At 42.0% G+C, this 19,365-nt stretch overlaps 1 protein-coding gene across 4 annotated transcripts; it reads left to right on the plus strand.

The window, feature by feature from the left end:
• Positions 1 to 57: 57 nt before the first annotated feature.
• On the plus strand, positions 58 to 19,143 carry ttc39a (tetratricopeptide repeat domain 39A). Of its 4 annotated transcripts, XM_029499983.1 has the most exons (21): positions 58 to 223; positions 963 to 1,013; positions 1,217 to 1,267; positions 1,609 to 1,656; positions 6,228 to 6,332; positions 11,734 to 11,865; positions 12,364 to 12,404; positions 12,532 to 12,599; positions 12,720 to 12,784; positions 12,952 to 13,051; positions 13,492 to 13,557; positions 14,088 to 14,196; positions 14,285 to 14,352; positions 14,448 to 14,507; positions 14,602 to 14,763; positions 15,033 to 15,124; positions 15,333 to 15,453; positions 16,289 to 16,400; positions 16,544 to 16,658; positions 16,863 to 16,979; positions 17,242 to 19,143. In XM_029499983.1, exons 1-21 carry the CDS (start codon positions 171 to 173, stop codon positions 17,354 to 17,356), a joined length of 1,851 nt encoding a protein of 616 aa, XP_029355843.1. In that variant the 5' UTR covers positions 58 to 170; the 3' UTR covers positions 17,357 to 19,143. The 4 variants fall into 4 exon arrangements, with proteins under 4 accessions (XP_029355843.1, XP_029355842.1, XP_029355844.1 ...); XM_029499982.1 differs by having other exon boundaries at positions 12,532 to 12,784; XM_029499985.1 differs by lacking the exons at positions 58 to 223; positions 963 to 1,013 and adding an exon at positions 1,384 to 1,430 and having other exon boundaries at positions 1,252 to 1,267; positions 12,532 to 12,784.
• Positions 19,144 to 19,365: the final 222 nt, after the last annotated feature.

Raw genomic sequence — 19,365 nt, forward strand, 5'->3', positions numbered from 1 at the left:
TCCTGCTCATTTAAAGGAAAGTCATTAAGATGGTGATGAAAGCAAACACACCTTCTCAGCCCAGGAAGGAGGAGGACACCCAGCAGCAGGTCTTCCCACTTCGGTGTCTGTGTGTGTCTGTGTGTGTCTGCTCCTCTCTGTACGGGACTTTCTGCTGTTTCACCGGTGGAATGAGTTTTATCACCGGCTGGAGACGAAGCGTGAGGAAAAATGACAGCAAACAGTGAGTAGGAGCAAAATATGACCCCCGGTGGTCCTCATGCTGAGGCTGATCCGGACCACACACGGTCCTCCAAAGACCAGATGAGTCATTCCTGCCTCTCTGAGCAGAAAAAGTAGTTTGGCAGCTTCTTCTTCTTCTCCTCTGTTGTCAGGATGATGTTTGTATCTACAGCCTGCTAGACAACATTGCAGAGATTACAGTGAAGTGGCAGCTTTAAGATAATCAGATGAATTAAATTCAATTACAAACGTATTCTTCTATGCAGCTTTTGAATGAAATAAATGTTTTAAGTGCAGAGTGTAGCAGCATGTATGCAGTCCCCCCCCCCCTCCATTTAGTTTGGGTTAATGCTGACGTTTTACTTCCTTTTGATGTGTTACTGCTGTTGTTTTTATTTTGGATGATTTCGTTAGTCAGCAAAGTTTGAGCCGAATGCCTCCCAGCTACGCTCCACTTCAACAGACCTAAAAAGCTGAACATCCCATCCCATTAGGTATTTTTGAACGATAAATATAAACACGAGAGATGTGTTTGGTTGTGACTGATGCTGTGTATCATCACTTTATATCATGTACTCTCGCTCTCTCTCTCTCTCTTTTTGCTGGCAGAGGCTCTCTGCTAGACTCTGGAGTCCGCTTTGCATTTTCACATGTCGTGAAGCATCTTACTTCACGTCTTCTTCACACAGTAAATCAATTTTTTCAATCATTCTCCAAATTGACCTTTGACCCCTTTATAGGGATGCCAAGGAGTCACACGGCCTCCCTGAGGGCCCGGACACGCCGAGCCGGTACGCATACAGTGTGCACATGCATTCATTCTTCCAAACAGGAAACGATCAGCTGTGTCACTAAGAAAATGACAAACCTGCCTCACTCCTGGCACGAGTGAGACGTTTAATAATGATATAATTAGAGAGCCGAACCTCAGAGTTCACTATTTTAGCTCCGAGCATGCTGAGTCACACCCAGAATGACTTTCATGTCTTTTTAGGTTGTCAGTCATAAACAGCCCAGATCTGGATCCCATCATCACAGACTTCAGGCAAGTGTTTTTAAAACTTCTGCCGGGCACACTATTGAGGAGATAAATGAATATTGGAAGGTTCAGTTTAAATGTTATTGACTTTTATATGTCTTTTATATGTTTTTTTAAACCAGCTTTCCTTAAGATTTGTTCGGACTGATTTTCGCAGATGTTACCTAAAGTAAGAGCTTAAGTAAGAAATAAGTAGACAGGGAGTGTCCACAAATATATCTCTGCCTGGGTTTCTGGGGCTCCCACAATTGTGCTCCTCAAACAAAAGCTGCCCTTTCAGCTGCTTTTCATCCCAGGAGATTTTCCTCTTTTCTATAAACAGCCTCAATTTTGTCCCTCTGGTTCAGGTTACCAGTCAACCAAAATGCTCTGGAATCTACAAATCCTGCCAACGGGTGAGACTTTGTTTTCTCTTGTTGTATAATCGTGATTATCTGTGAGTCATTGTTAACACATCATATCAGGATATAGCTTCACATATTAACTGCATATTGAGGTAGCAGATCACGAGGCCGCTGGCATCAACGCAGCTTTGGTTCACCTGCTGTTCACCGTATTAATAATTCACACCCAGGGAGCATGACAATAACTGGAGGAGTGTGACTATAAACCTGTTGCTTGTTCAGTTTTCCAATTCTACAATCCTACATTTATTGGCAGAAAAAGACAATTGTTGGATCAGAGGCAGGAAATTGAAAAAAAAAACAAAACAAAACAAATAAAAACCATAGATGACCCAACAGAGGCTGAATGAGGATTCACTGAAAATGGACACAAAGCAAAATAGTAGAAAACAAGCAAATTCATTTTGGAACAGACTTTGTTACTTACATAGGAAAAGTAACACAGTGATTATCATGCAGGTGTGAAGCCTCTCTTTGTCTCTCTGTCTCACACATACATGCAAACAAACGAAAAAGTTCAGGTGGCACGATCATAAATCACATCCAGTCCTGCCCAGTTTTCTCTTTCCGGTTCAAACACCCTTATTTGGAAAAATATCCTGGAACACATTTAATGTTTATGTATTTATTCAGTCACACACTTTCATCTTTAAACTTATTCTTTCTATCTCGACTGGGTTGATCTGTTGTTTGAGTGTTTAGCTGAGGAGCAAGAAGCAAAAATATTCACTCCAACAATCCAAACAATCAATCAGCACACAGTCACAGTTCAGATTGGTGATAATCAGATGTTACATTCAGTCTGTGCTGTTAATCAGTTAATACATTATTTAAACATAAACGTTGTGCTGAATCTACAAGTGTTGAGCTGCTTTTCTGTTTCAATAAAACAGAATAAGTTGATATTTCAGTGGCTGCTGTGTCTCTGTCTGTTTCTGGACTCAGCTGGCTGCACTGCAGCAAATGTTGGACCAGCTCACAATGGCCTCTTTTCCAAAGCTCATGTTTCCCTTTTTCACATAAAGCAGAAGGAAGCATCCGGGGCTTTATGTCCGGGCGGAACGATGGTCTCTTATCTCACAGCTGTTTGTTTGTTTGTTTGTTTTTTTGTAGTGTCACATCTTATATAAAAATCATTAAGCCACGAGCTATGCTCCGCCCCTGATTTAGCATTAGCCAATAAGAGCAGAGACTGCAGTGTGTAGCCTGATGGTGATGATCGGAAGAGGTGGGATAGGAAGTGTGTGTGTGCGTGTGTGTGTGTGTGTGTAGCAGCACAGATAGACTGTGTACTCTCTCCTCATGTGTGATAGTCATCCCAATCTTATTAAGGTCTGCTGTTTTTGCCTCTGCGCTCTTCCTCCTCTCTCCCTCCGTCCCTCTCCTCTCCTTCTGACCCCCCCTCCCTCTCTCTCCTCTCTCTCTCCCTCCCTCTCTCACCCGCCTGCACTTCTGCTGCTGCTGCCACAGAGACACAGATCATTTCACTGCTCTGCTGTAAAGGCCTCGGGCTCACACTCACTTCTGCTATTACCTTTATCTGTCATCTTCCCCGTCTCTCTTTCACACACTCAGGCACACACTCCCACGCACACCCACACACGCGTGCACACACACACATACACACACACACACACAGACTTTGCCAGATGAAAATGTCAGGAGAGGAAGAGACTCTGTCAAATGGGTAAGGTTCTTCATTACTGCTGCATGTTAGGATGACGTGGCTTTAAGTTAGTCTGCAGTTTTTGTTTTGTTCCCATCATGTACAGGGAAATGAGTGTGTGCGTGTGTGTTTGTGTGGGTATCTGAGTTGCCGCTCTGCCTCTCAGGCATGTGAACAAACTCGCTCTATCTTTTGTGTCGCAGCTCGATGCTTAGAGGCCTGCCAACATGTTGTAGCAGCTGGATTTTAAATGTGTTCTTTGAACCAGAAGTGATAAACTAATGCTTCGTCACTCTTCAACCAATATCTGTGTGTGTGTGTGTGTGTGTGTTGTGTGTATGTGCGCATTGGCCTGATAATGACTGTCATTGTGTAAGTTGCTCTCTTTAGCAGAATAAACCCCAGAATTTGAGACATCCTGACTTCATTTCAATTAAATTAAATGGACACTGTGTATTCTGCCCATCCTGAACAGACGGTCCTCGTTGTCCTGGTCTCTGAGCCTTCTCTTCCTTCTCATACAACTGTCAGCTATTCCCTCCATTGAAAGGACAAATTTCTATCTGATTGTCTTTGCTCGCTGAATGGGAGCTCCATCAGATCATCTTGAAGGTGTAAATCTGACCAAGTCAGGTCTCCCAGTCAGCCAGGACCAGTTGAGCTTGTTTGGTTTTTGTTTTTGCTTTTTTTTTTTTTGAGCTATAAGGCGATGAGGCCACTGATTGTTTACCATCATTAATCCTCGATGTGCTGCAGTTGTTGCTAACTGAATGTAACTATAATCTGAATAAAGTGAGCGACAGGATTCAGAAATATTTAGCCAGTGTTTAATTTTCATCGGGTTAGGGTTAGGGTTTTTTCCATTATGCAGCAGTTGTTGCCAAAAGGCCATAACATTGAAGGTGGTTGACAGTTATCATTTATCAGATCTGAATCTAACAGGTGATTAGACTTAGCAGCGCTATCTTTGAAAGAAGATCGAATCATGCAACATGCATTATTGAACAGTCGACACTTGGTCATAAGTTTGTGGTTACAGTGAATGTCACAGGTCAAAGGTGAAGGTCCGGGACTAATAGGATCCGTCTGATGGTGGAAGCTCCCATTTGATCACGTTCGACTGTCTCTTTTCTTGTTTCTATGTTCTATATTCTACAGCCACAACACAGCAGAAGACCCTTTGGCTGGATTTAGTCAGCGATCACTGACTCCTCAGTATTTCTGTTGAAATCAGTGGCCTAAGCGTGTTTATTAGCCCGTTAAAATGGAGCACACAGGACACATACATGCTGCTTTGTCTCCAGAGTGACTGTCGTGCTGATATCAGGAAGCTTGGCTTGCTGCTGGTCATATGCTGAACACAGCAGTCACCCGCATGTTATTAGGCAGAGCTGCACCAGTGTGTGTGTGTGTGTGTGTGTGTGTGTGTGTGTGTGTGCTATCATTCCTTTATGTTTCTCAGGGGCAGGAATGTAAAACGACAGTTAGTCACAGTTGTCACACACATTAGTCGGAGTTTTGTTGGCTCTGTACTCTGATGTTTGCGGTGGCATCCCGTACTTTGTGTTAAAGAGGTAATCCTGACTCACGGTGTTCTGGCTGTTAAATGCAAATGGGGAATATTTCGTGCCCCTTTTCCAACACAATTAGCACATTCACAACACATTTTGTTGCTCATTATACCATGTATAACTGTGCATGTGACATCTTATCATATCGTAGCAGGCACAATCAGGCTTTTTTTTTTTTTTTTTTTAATGGGTTAACCCCTTTTCTCCTGCCAGATGGCAGAGCTGCTAGTCGACATGCAAACTGATAAAACTGATCTGCCATGTACAATGTTTGGTTTGTTTCTCCTGTAAAAGCGTCAGAGCCCCCACGTGAGACACTTAATCTGTGATTTTAGAAAACCAAACTGGGATTTTAAGATGGAACAAATGAATGAATTAAGCCCTCTGATATACTGAAGATATATATAAACATACAGCATCAGCATAAATAAAGCAGAATGAATGAATGAATGGTGAAACTATTAGACATAATGAAGTCATAATCCAGATAAAACAAATGGACCATCTTAATGCACAAGAACATCAGTGTAGCTATCCTGTCAGCCATCAGAGTTTTACATTTGCCATTTTAGAAATTCATTTGTTTAACTCATTATGCTGATTTCCACATGCTGTCTGCTACTGGACTGATGAATAAAACGTCTCACTGAGGCAGATCCATTGTCAGCACAGTGGGTGAAATCAGAGACGAGGCAGCTGTGTGATGAATGAACGGAACGGCGCATCATTCTCAGTCATTGGCCACACTATCCAGCCGTCACGTGGAAATCATCTGCATTAAGTACCGATGCCAGAATAGATGGTGGCTCTATCAATAAATATCATTATTATGCGGCAGCAGCATCATCGTTTCTTTTGCTTTAATGAATTATCTTGTTCTAAACTGGTTTCTGAGCATGGATTGTGATTTATTTTATTTTATTTATTTTTTGGCTTAATTAGTTAATTATTATTATTATTATTATTATTATTATTATTTTCATATACAACTCAAGCCAATCTGCTTGTCTGGCTCATTCTGTTGTTGTGACGTAGAAGAGAAGAACTGAATGGAGAATGAATATAGGAAGTGGACTGAGACAGTATGATGGCTGCTGTTTGGAGGTTGGTTTTGGTGCTGCAAACCAGAACATTGTCACTGCAGGAAGACAAACAGACGGAGAGAGAAACTGGGCTTTGGCAGAGCAGGATGACCTGACATGAATTTAATTTGGATCCTCTGTTTTTTTTCCTTTAGAGATCAGAACTGAGCGTCTGCCAGCAGCATCACTTTCATCAGTTTTCGGCCTCCTCATCCAGATTCTGTGTTTGCTTCTGTTCTCCAGGTGCCTGCGGTCAGACCTGTCTGTGGCTCTGGAGGACTGCATGGCCGCCCTGGATCTGTTTCTCAGAAATGACTTTGAGGAAGCCCTGGTCCGGCTCAGATGCAGGTGAGACTTATCGAGAAGAGGCATTTTTTTCTGATCCGACTGCAGCTCCCAGATCAGATCCACCTGACTTTGGGCTCCCGCTGACAAATATACTGGATGAGAAACAAACAGCTGACTCTGTGCAAATAAACAACTGTACTTTTACTGTTTTGCACTCTCAGTGCGGAGACGGTGAAGCCTTTTAACAGGAAATTCTATTCATGCACACAAGTAATGAAACCCATGATGGCTGAGTTTCATCTATTGGCCTCAGTTTCAGGTTTCTGTTGTTGTTCTTACTGGAACACGTGAACACTCCCATCAATGACCCCATCAATGTTAACGGTAAACTTTTCTTTTGTCAACCAGAGAAAATGGACAGAGGATGCAATATTTTAGTCCTAGTTAGAAAATTGATTGCATGCTAACATGCTAAACATCAACATCCTGTTAGCGTTGACATGAACACGAACGTGCTGGATTTTAGCCACCAAAGTCTGCGCAGCCTCATATCCTCCTGCAGTTCAGATTGTAGGGCAGTGATGTGGTGACGAAGTAAAATCCTACTACATTACATTTGTTGGCTTTGATATACGTTTTGCTCATTAAAACGCAAAATTATTTCTTATTTAATGCTTGTACACTTCCTTAAAGTACCTCAATGCACTCAATAAAAACATCTAAATATAAGAAAATGTAAATGATTGAGCTTCATAATGACTCTAGTACATTTCTTGATGCTTTGAAATTTCGCCAATGGCCAAATAAAAACACATAATAACGGAAATGTTTAAACACCCAGGAACTACAGGGTTGGCTGGGTGAGGGAGGGACTGTGATGTGTGCCGTATATTTGGCTTGACTGACACGTTGCTTTGACTCACAAACACCTACTCCGTCTCCAGCCTCACAACGTCGCCTCTAGTTCCGTATTTCAACACTGCGTCATCAAGTTACTCCATTGTTCACAGCTCATTCTCTCGTCTATTATTGGAGCCTCTGTCACACCTTCATTATTATCCTCCACCCTGTGGCTGTCCTCTTTGGCCCTCTGGACCACTCCTTTTTGTCTTTCAGATTTACTGAGAGGAGCTTCCTGCCGATCCTGTACTTCCTCTTTTTTTGCTTTGTACTTTTTGACATAGACTGGCTGTTTGGCACATCTAGTGTATAAATTAGTTCTTGATTTTGTTCCTGGCTGGTGTGATTTCTTTGGTTTCTCAGCTCAGACGTAATTATGATGACATTCACCAAAACACTACATAAATACTCAGGTGGTGACTGTCAGGGTGTCATCGGCATAATATGCTTCAGTATTGAAATCGGGATTTGTGAACTATCCCGATCTGGTGGAAAATCTGTGTAAATCCACCCAGGCGCTTCCTCTGCCTGGCAGTCTGTCAGCCCAGCAGGTCCTGGTTCCTGTCTTGATATTCTTCCCACAGCTCTGTGTTGGCCATCTCTTCCTCTTCTTCCACCGAAGTGCACCTGGAGTAGGAAATATGCGTGTTAGTAGCTGTTCTGAGCCAAGTTAGTTGGATTTGGCACACAGGACTGTATCCTGTCAGTAATCAGTGCTGATTGAAACTGTGGGTTAATGCGAGTCAACTCTTTAGATGTGTGAAGGTAGTTTAAGAGCTGGAATAATTATAAACAAAGTCTTCTGAACAAAGATTGTGTCCTTCCTTCCAGGTTCTTCCTTCCAAATTACGGCGTTGCTTTACATTTTAATGCACCACGGTAATCAGACTGACCGCCTCTGAAGCTGAAGCAAGATTTTAAAATATTATATTTAAGGCTTGTTGACATCTTCTGCAGACGGGAAGACACAGAAAGACAGACAGAGACACACAGAGACGCACAGAGAGAGAGAGAGAGACAAACAGAGAGAGCGAGAGAGAGAGAAAAACAGAGACACACAGAGACACACAGACAGACAGACAGACAGACAGAGAGAACGAGAGAGACAGACAGAGACACACAGAGACACACAGAGACACACAGAGACGCACAGAGACAGACAGAGACACACAGAGACACACAGAGACACACAGAGACGCACAGAGACACAGACAGAGAGAAAAACAGAGACACACAGAGACACACAGACAGACAGACAGACAGAGAGAGCGAGAGAGACAGACAGAGACACACAGAGACGCACAGAGACACAGACAGAGAGAAAAACAGAGACACACAGACAGACAGACAGACAGAGAGCGAGAGAGACAGACAGAGACACACAGAGACACAGACAGAGAGAAAAACAGAGACACACAGAGACACACAGACAGACAGACAGACAGAGAGAGCGAGAGAGACAGACAGAGACAGAGAGACAGAAACAAACAGAGAGAGCGAGAGAGAGAGAAAAACAGAGACACACAGAGACACACAGACAGACAGAGAGAGCAAGAGAGACAGACAGAGACACACAGAGACGCACAGAGACACAGACAGAGAGAGATGCTGAACTAATTACTCAGTTCACTGGTCTTCTTTAGTCCACGTGTGCTTCTCTGCTTCCTCAATGTGTGTCATCTCGGTGCTGACGCAGTCAACTGGGACAGCCTCTGCAGCAAACGCACCTGCACAGCCTCACACACACACACACACTGGGAAATAAAATACTGGAGCTTTCATCACCTGGATGTATGTTAACCAAACAAGTGCTGATTTCTTTTTTGCTAATATACACCTCAGGTCTGATGCGTGTTGTGATTTTAACAAAGAAAGACTAAAGCTCTGTTTATGGTTAAGGGCCGCTGAAGCCAATCCCAGCATGCCTTGGGAGGACAGCAGGGTTGATGCTCCCATGTGAAGTAGTTTCAGTTTAAGCTCTCACACACACATGATGCCGTGTTTCTGGACATTGCTTATGGGGAAGAATAGGACTGGGAATTGACACACACTGGGAATTATCACTGAAGCATCAGCTGTCACCATGGGGACAATTTCTTTACCTTCTCCTGACCCTGTTTTAGTCTTCACTCTGTTATGATTTTATCATTACTGCTCCTGCTCTTATTGTTTTCACTATATGCATTTCCCTTACTGTGTCTGTGTGTGATCATGGCATCTGCTTTTTCATTTCATTTTTGTGTAGTTTTTTGTTTGCATGTGTCCTTTTCGTCTGATTCAAGCATCAAAGAAATTTGGGAACTTTGCTTTTAAATGTGATATATAATGTTTTTATTCTTATTCTTAGTACTTTTATTAGTATGATCATCATTTAGGGACTTTAATTCATTGGTACAGGTGAGGAAGCTGATGTCGAGCTTAATCTCTGGCAATGCAGCATTTGTTCAAGTGTTAACCTTTGGTCAAGTTTTACATGTAACTGCCCCAAATGTAGTATATCCATAATATTAATTTAGACAAAATATTCTGCTATAATGCTGTAATGGCACTTTAATGGTGCAGAGACTGAGGCTCAGGTCTTATGGATCAAACCACGACTAGACCCCCCCATCTGTATGATGTAAGGACGATTAATAGCATTAAGCATTAAGAGTGCTTTACTGTCATGCGAGGATGATTACGTGAACTCTAGCAGGTTTATTGTCAGCTGGCCTCATGTTCCAGGATAAGTTTCCATCTTGTTGTGACTTGTTTTTATGTTTCTAGCCAGAAGTTCTGTAGCCTGAACGACTGACCATGAATCAGTATCACTGCTTTTGTGTTACAGGATTCAGATATTTGAGGTCCAGTCTATAAGTCTCAGTCAAAGAGCGCCCGCAGACTCATCTACAACACAGTAGAAACATGCCTGCTCAGAAGCCCGTCGAGCGTAGGTGTGTTTTGACTCCAGCTCATGGAGGTATCCAACAGGGCTTAGCTTTATTTGCCAGCTCTCTGTTCAAACTTGCCACCAGACCAGACAGTGCAATCCAATTCTCCCATCATGCTGCTCCCGTAGCTGTGGCAGGAAGTAGGTTTGAGGAGGTCTTTGTCAAATTGCAGTATTGCTAAATTTATGTAACACTGTTCCTCTTTAGCCTGTGCCTGTGCACTTCTACATGTGGAGGACTATGCAGTACCACCTGCCACATGCTGTGCTGACCGTCAATCATCTTTGTAAGGTTTATATCTAATCTTGAAATTTGCTAACTCTCAAGTTTAGCTATTTGTATTTATATTTTACGACCGTTGGCAAGAAAGTCGTATTTTGCCAAAAACACGCTGCTTTGCATGCACTGACCTTCTCACCCATGGTGCACTTCCTTGTTTTTGACACATGCAGAGCTGAAGCAAAGCTGCACCTACACACAGATAGATTTTGGAAATGGTGCAAAACAGCTCCTCTCTTGTATCGTGGTGTTTGGTGGTGGAAACGCCCCTTCAGTGCTGCGACAGGGATGAAGACCTTATTATTCTTGAGATCTGAGATAATGTTTAACGAAAAGTGCTTCTGTGAAATACTGGAAATAATCCCTCACTTTCAATGCTTTAGTTTTAGTTTGGGCTGTCATCTTACATTTAAAGAAAAGCAAATCTATGCTTTCTGGTTGTTACTTCTTCTTTATCAGAGTTAATTCTATGGAATGCTACAGGTGCTGAGTTGGAACTGAGAAAATTCTGTCACCCGGCTGAGGCTTTGTGACCTAGAAAGACAAAGAGTCGAATGGAAAACACCACTTTCATTTATGTCTCATTCTCTATCAATACAAAGGAAGCATGACTTTTTTAATAAACAGGACAGTTAAGACGTGCTGGCATACTTTGTGCGCATTAGTTGGAAAACAGTTAAAAGTTCAAGTTCAAGCTCAGAGTGATATATTGAAGGCTGCTCACATGATTCAGATTCTGTGGCTCACAAGGAAGAAATGTCAGTTATGCAGACTGACAAGATTCCTCTGTAAACAACTCTGCCCTTCCAAAATTATTCTGCCGTGTCTGTATTGACAGTTAATGGGTATGTACAGAATAAAGGCTGCTGAAACCAGTCGTGTGGCCGCAGTAGAGCAGCATCTTAGCAACAAAATATGTTTTTATTGTTGAACATAACTATATTGGAGTCATTACTGCTGGTAATGGTTTAGAGCTGAAACAACAAGTACATCTGCTGAAAACATTGTGTGGAACATCAAAAACTTTGACTTGCAGGAGCAGATCCTATTAAACACAACCGATGTTGTGATATGACCACAACACACTCACACACATGCAAAGCTATAAATATGTTTAACGGTACTGGGGGTTTGTTTTTGTCTCGTGGTTTTAGTTTTCGAAGAATTCAATCGCACTAACCTTGTTAACTAGAATTGTTTATCATGTTGGTGCTTTCAGTTTCTGTGTCCATGTGGTTCCTCTTTTCGAGTGAATGCCACCTATCTCAATCAAAGTTGTTGATATGTATCACATCCTGTTTAAGAGAGAAATATATTTTGCATTGTCTTTTTCTTATCTTTTTATGTAACAGGACCAAAGATAGCATGTACCACGCTCTGACATATGCCACTATCCTGGAGATGCAGGCCATGATGACCTTTGACCCCCAACATATTCTGGCTGCAGGAAACACCATGAAGGAGGCCCAGGCTATTTGTCAGCGGTGAGACATCTCCACAACACCAATGGGGAAGCGGCACAAAGTTAAAATGTTACATTAAAGTGTATCCGTCAGTAATATCCCATTAAAACATGCTGGGATCATTTAGTAGATGTTTCTTTCACACCTTCATGCCACAGTTTGATGAGGGAGTGTTATAACTGGCCATCAGGTTGGTCCCGACCTGAAGGCCAGTTTGCCTAGACCGACAAACATGCGGCCTTTTGCTGACAGTCATGTCATGGCAAAACTGCCTCTTTTCTTTGTCACATTGTGACTGTTGGTGGGAAATTTAGTGGGTGGTCAGCACCGCGTGATCATTCATCCTGTAGCACCTCAGCATCCTGTCTTTACCGAAACGAAGCTGAGTCACTGATTTGCATTGGAAACAAGATATGCGAAGGGATGCAGGACAGTGACATGCTGCTGAAAAACATTCTTCAAACATTTTTCCACGCTGAAATAGCAACTGGTGATGGGTTTGTGTTTTTGTGTTCGAAGGCACCGCAAGAAGTCAAGTTTCACCAAAAGCTTCACGGAAGGTCAGTTTGAATCTTTGCCTCTGTGTGTACGTGCTGAATGTGTACGTTTATATCTGTACGGGCTGTGACTCTGGGCTCAGCTGAGCTCTCAGGGTGTCTGACTGTGATGTCATTGCTTTGAACTCAGAGGAACTTCATGCAGAAGTTTGCTACGCTGAGTGTCTCCTCCAGAGGGCAGCACTCACCTTCCTACAGGTCAGGACAGATGGAGGCTTGCTTAGACAACCAGACATCTACAGTTCTCTTCTTGAAACTCACTTATTTGACTTCTCACATCTCTTTCCTCTCCTGCTCTTTTGCTCCTTCCTGCCACAGGATGAAAACATGATTAGTTTCATTAAAGGAGGAATCAAAGTGAGAAACAGCTACCAGACATACAAGTGAGAGAATCTAAAGTCCATAATTTCCCTGTTTGTTTATGCCGGGTTTATGTTAAATATTACCAGTTTCCTAGCAAACATTTGTTTTAACTTTTTTTTTTTTTTTGACCCTTTCCCTTGTGAGACCTTCTCGTTTATAGCTTCCTTCCTTTATCTTTACCTTACAGAGAGCTCCACACAGTCCTCCAGTCTGCTGGGTACACTCACGGTGATAACCACGGCCATTTTGAGGGTGGTGTTAAACTGGGAGTAGGAGCTTTTAATCTAGTAAGTACACAAACTAGTGTACTGCTTTGACGAACAGCCAAACTATAAATTATATAGAAAACAACTTGCTTGCAGTACATTTTCTGTAATACACAAGTTGGTGCACACAAAGAACATAAAATAAGAGTGACTATTATCCTGCATGGAGGCTATCAATGGTTTGATGTTATTGCTGGTTGGTTTTTCTCCAGTATTATTCCTATTTTATAAAAGATCAAAAATTTTGCCATTGAGCTTGTCTTTTTAAAGGAGTTAAAGGAAATATAATAAGGAAGTACAAGAGGTTACTTTTCAAGTAGGAAAACAGTACAACCCCACTGCAGACAGTGCACCGTATTTAGGAAATTCAGAAAAATCACTTCCTTAGAAACCCCTGATGTTGAAGTGATAAAAAAAGTCCTGCTGTCCTTTCAATTCCACTCCTTGTCTTCTTCCTGCAGATGATTTCCATGTTGCCCACGCGGACGCTGAAGCTGCTCGAGTTTGTTGGTTTTTCTGGTAATAAGGTGAGGGGGGGGTGATGGCCATTCCTGTAAAATATATTTAAGTTGAGTGATTCAGACAATTCATTCTTAATGCTGAACTGTAGCTAGGATCTCGCTTTGACTGAGCTAATTCTGAAATATATTTCACACAGAAACTATTTACTACGGCTTTGATGATGTGTTGAATCATTTAGTGAAAAAAGCCTTTCCAGTACCTCGACCTGTTGAGCGAAACACATGCATTCATTCCAGACTTGCATTAGTCACTTCATGACTAATGACTGACTTGGTTTATTTGAACAATGCTGAAATTGACATGAGTTTGATGTTATTCTTCTAACTGATTTGACTCTTGGTAGACATTGTATAACTAACTCTGAATGTGCTGCATGCAGATCTGAGTGTGTGACCTAGTTCTGCTCAGGCTTGATGGTTGAAAGTACTCGGGTAGATGAGCAGACACTGCTCATTCTCCAAGAATAAAGCAGGATGATGTTGTGACACTTGTGTTGTGAGACTTTATCAGATTATGTGTGTGTGTGTTCATGCAGGAGTTTGGTCTGCAGCAGCTTCAGGAGGGCTCTGCAGAGAGCACATTCAGGTCCTTCCTCTGTAACATGCTGCTGCTCTGTTATCATACCTTCATGAGTTTTATACTTGGTGGGTTTGGGCACAGACACACACACACACACACACACACACAGCTACTGCCGTTGACAAATGAAAACAAGAAACATGTTTCTCTCAGGTACCGGAGAAGGAGATGTTGCAGATGCAGAGAAACTCCTGCAGCCTTACCTAAAAAAGTATCCAAAGGTTCGGCAGAATTAATTACCATATTATACTGGTTTATTTCATTTTTTGAAGAAAACCACCTTCACAAGGTCTCTTTTGATGTGCTGTTGTCACAGGGATCCATTTTCTTGTTCTTCGCTGGACGAATAGAGGAGATCAAAGGCAACCTGGATGCTGTGAGTACAGACGAAAACAGCAAGTACACGTATTCAGCAGAATGTGCGTAAGAAGCAGACGTGGTCAGTGTTTGTTGCTGTTGTTTGTTTGCAGGCCATCGAGCGTTTTGAGGAGTGCTGTGAGGCTCAGCAGCAGTGGAAGGAGTTTCACCACATGTGCTACTGGGAGCTCATGTGGTGCTTCACATACAAGAAGCACTGGAAGATGGCGTATTTCTACGCAGAAATGCTCAGCAAGGAGAACTCCTGGTCCAAGGTGGGCCAACTTAACTGGGATTTGGGAGCTGGTGGGGTTGATTTTATGAAATAAAAAAAAATTCTTAGTTTATAGAAAAAACACAGAACATGAAATAATCCTTAAAACATTCAACTCGCCACTGATGTTGGATTTCGGTTGTGGTTCATAGCTTACAGCGAAATCTCTCCCCAGCTCGGTTGTATTGCTCTGATCTGACTCTCTAAACTCGTTCTCATTTGAAAAGGAAGGATGGGATTGCATTAGTAACCATTTTTTGCTTCCCTCAGGCTACCTATGCGTATATGAAAGCAGCCTACCTCAGCATGCTGACTGAGGATGATTGTCTAACCTTCGGGGAGACGGCGCTCACTTTGTTCAGGTATGGGCTAAGAGCTTAGATACTGAAACCACAGTAAAATGGATATTTGAGTATAAAATTCATAAATCTTTAATATTACAATCACTCCACCTGGAAAACTTTAGGAGGAAATATGAACTGTATGAGATGCCAATTCTGTCAGAGGGAGCAATCCTTGAGGTGTTTTTGATATTTAATCTCCAAATTTCCATTTTGTTTTGTATTTCAGGCAGGTTCCAACGTTGAAACAGAAAATAGCTGGCAAGTCTTTGCCAACAGAGAAGTTTGCTATCAGGAAAGCTCGTCGCTACATTGCAGAAAAGCCCATTCCACTTCCTGCTCCTCCACTGGTCAGTTCCTACAATCTGTTACTTGCTTCTTTTTGTGAGGAGTGGTGATGGCTGGCATTAGGGGGGTGACTCTGGGACGCCAGTGTTCACGGTCTAGCCTCCTGGAGGTGCTGTGGGCCTAACTAGACGCAACACCGGTGAAAGGAGGTTCCCACCTGATGACCCCAAAGACATGATAGCTATCACCGCTCACTGGCCTAGTTGGATATTATCTGTAGGGAACATAGAGCAGTGTGAAAGTTTGTTGCTAGGAAGGTGATCACTGAGTCTGGTCCGTTTTTTGTCGCACAAGTTTCTTGTGTTTCTCTAAATAAATGGAATCTGGTTTAAAAATTTCAGTGACGTTGCTTTACACTTACTTATTAAAGATCTGAGCCTTATGAGAAGACCTGTGGGCCTCCTGACTCATGAGCACTCCTCATAGTCAGTCTAACCTGCTATCAACACGATCAGCAGATAATGGCAGAAGAAGAACCGGAACCAGGATTATGATTATTTTTAACATTTGCTTTGTTTCATCCTGTTACAAAAGGAACTATTCCTTTTTTGTTATAGTCTGCCATTTAATGTCTATAATCTCGCAGGAACAGCTCAAAAAGTCGTAGCTTCATCTGGGTTGTTTTACTTGAATTGTTGACATTGTGGCTGCTGGGTTAAAAACACAGTGGACATTGATTCATCCAGTGCAGTGTGTTTTTGATGTGCTCATAGTTGCGATAGGTGTTACAAGGACGAGCCTTCTGAAAGTCAAACCAGAAAATCAGCTGGTGTTTGTTGTTGGAAAACACGTTTCATGTTCACCACCACTTCTGTGTGGATTTTGTGTTTTCTCTAGGAGATGATGTACATATGGAACGGCTACACAGTCATTGGCAAACACAGAGACCTGACAGAGGGCATGCTGAAAACGCTGGATGAGGCGCAGGCTAAACTCGACAGCATCCCAAGTATGGAAAATTATTTTGCACAATCTCACAGATTTTGTCTGCTTTTGATATGAATCTGCTGAGGTAGCTTATATTTATTTTACATGCTTGCGAGCTTGTGACCTTCTTGTTTGCTCCTAACTGCGCTGCTGTGTGTTTGTCAGAGAATGAACTCTCCATAGATGATCAGTGTCTGCTGAGCCTGCTGAAGGGACTCTGTCTCAAACACCTCGGGCACCAAGAGGAGGCTGAACACTACTTTACCCTCGTCCTCTGCAAGTAAGCGCCTCTCAGTCACACGCACAGACAGTGTACACATCTGGAATAACAGATACTTGTATGTATGCAGTGTCAACATTAACCCAATATGTTGTGCATCGTCTGATGTGTAAAGGCATCTCTGTTTTGAAAGGATGGGCAGCACACGAGCTGGCCTTCACCTTTACACACATTGTAACCAATGCGTTCTGACGTTGTCCGCAGTGAGACTCAGATCAAGTATGACCACTACCTCGTTCCTAATGCCCTGTTGGAGCATGGTCTGCTGTGTCTGGAGCAAGGCAGGAAAGATGAAGCCATCAAACTCCTAGAAACAGCAAAGTAAGTCTGTTTAAACACCATATTCAAGCCATATGTATTTCAAATGAAAGATTCTCCACTTGCTCGCTGCAAGTTCATGAAAAGTTAACTGTGCTTATGTTTTCCCACTTAGTATTTCACAATGAATTTGGGCTTTTAACACTGCTGTACACCATTTTTGTGATTTATGGATTTATTGTGTCCATGTGTGAAATGAGAATGTGATAAGGACAGAGATTTACCACTAATGTGATAGTGAATGACTCTTCTTGCTCTGTTTTAGGCAAAATTACAAAAACTACTCAATGGAATCACGGACACACTTCCGCATTCAGGCTGCTCTGCACAAGGCCAAGGGCAACGGGGAGAATGGCATCCATGTTCCCTCCATCCCATAACAGACAGAGGAGGGCACACTACAGCAGAGATAGCGCCTTATTTCTGCAGTCCCACAATGCAACACTCAGCCCTGCTCCGCCCATTCAGGCGGGCATTTAACGTTTGTTGAGGGTTTTTTTTGTTGTAAGGATAGGAAGAAGAAGGGTGCTTTCTTCCTTGCGTGTGCCACTCTCATGAGTTCTTTGTGGCCTTGACGGGCTTGCTACACCTCTTCCAGAAATATATTACGATTAAATCTTTTTTTTATTTTATTTGAATTTTATAAATGCACCTATATATAAGAAACTTTGCATCTGGCAGGCTTGTTTGACGAGCACGGTGGCGACCCTTAGGGGCTGCGTGACAGGAGAAAACAAGGTCACATTTGGACCTGATGGAGCCAAAGTATCAAACAGCCCACAATAAATTACTGACACAAATTCTACGAACAAAGCACTGTCACTTATTTTATAAAATGTAAGTTACAGATTATAGATAAAAAATTCTTGAGTAGATGGGATGTGGCACGTCATTAAGTGCCACCACAGTTTGACACCTGTTACATATGGTATCATATAACTCATCACATATGCCATGAGAACTAAGAGACTGTTTGGTATTGTTTCATTTCATGCTTTTTTTTTTTTTTTTGACAGATCTCCAATTTGACCAAATTATTTTTTAAATAATCTTTTGTTCATTATGTTTCTTAGAATCAATTAACATTTTATTGTTTATTTTATGTTTTCTTCCTTTCCTTGAAACCGTTTGAAACACTTTCTTTCAGCCTTATTCTAAAAAAATTTATCAAATCTGTTGTATTTACAGTTAGGTGTAACGGCTCTTGCACAAAGCTTTGTAAATCTGCCAGCCATCTAAACTCTGCATTGTCAGAAAATGCCTACCAGACTTGCAGTGAGAGCTGATCATTACATTTATATGCTGTAAATGGCACCTTTTACACAAATTGTCCTGTTTTAAGAGGACAGATGAATTTGTCTTTTAGAAAGGCAGACTCCCTCCTTTTCTCCTCCTGGTGTGTGGGAGAGGCTCCAACAGTACTTGAGCTTGAACAAACAGGCCATTCACGACAAGCAGCGAAGGACTATGTGCTTGTCTGCCTGTTGCGTCTTTAGTGGCTGCAGAAGCAGTGAACAGCAACCACCACGGTCTTCTCTTCCTGCTTTGTGAACATCCTTTGCTGCTCATGTATTAGCCCTGTTTGATGTGAGCCACCTATAGAAACACTTCGAAACATCATAACCCCAATCCTATGTCAAATTATTAGCTACGTTTGAACAAAGACTTGCAATGACTGATATGATGAGACAGAAATGGGCCTCCACTAATTTTGCTGGTGGTGAGGTTATTTGAAGGACTGCGTCCCAGCAACAGTGTCCACAGCCTAGAAACTCAGATGGTGTCTCAAGTGTTGAAATTAGAGCATTGCTGATTTATTCATGATTACAGTGAGGTTTAGGATACAGGGTGATAACTAGGACTCAGTTTCAATATTGTTAATGGTGGAGGAAATGTACTCTTATTACTGTTTTAACAGCAGTCAGTATCTATAATATTCCCATACTAATTGTTTAGTTTCTATAACTAAATCAGACTTTTTTTTTTTTTTCGCCTTCATTTTTATGGATGTTGAAAGAAGCTCTAACCAAATTTTGTGGCATTGTGATGTTGACAATCAGCGTATTACAATGGGCACGGCTTCCAGAGAGCAGAATGACATTCCTGTACATATTGAATGTTTCTATTGTAATTTAAGAAGAAATTATCATAAGCAACTTCAAACACATCCCAATTTGTGCTGTCTTTTTTTTCTGTCTTGTGTGTATCGCAAACAAGCAAAATATGTGATGATTACACTTCACAGTGGTGTTATTAGTGCAACAGAAGAGGCCACGCTTGCATGCAAAGTAATGTGTCCTTTGTTCTCTCACATGTGATCAAATTCACCAGGTCCAGTTGAGTCCACTCATCTTGTTGACATGCAAAGCTGTGGCAGCCAGTGAAATGA

Source organism: Echeneis naucrates, chromosome 4, assembly GCF_900963305.1.
Source record: "Echeneis naucrates chromosome 4, fEcheNa1.1, whole genome shotgun sequence".
NCBI classification, from domain to species: Eukaryota; Metazoa; Chordata; class Actinopteri; order Carangiformes; family Echeneidae; genus Echeneis; species Echeneis naucrates.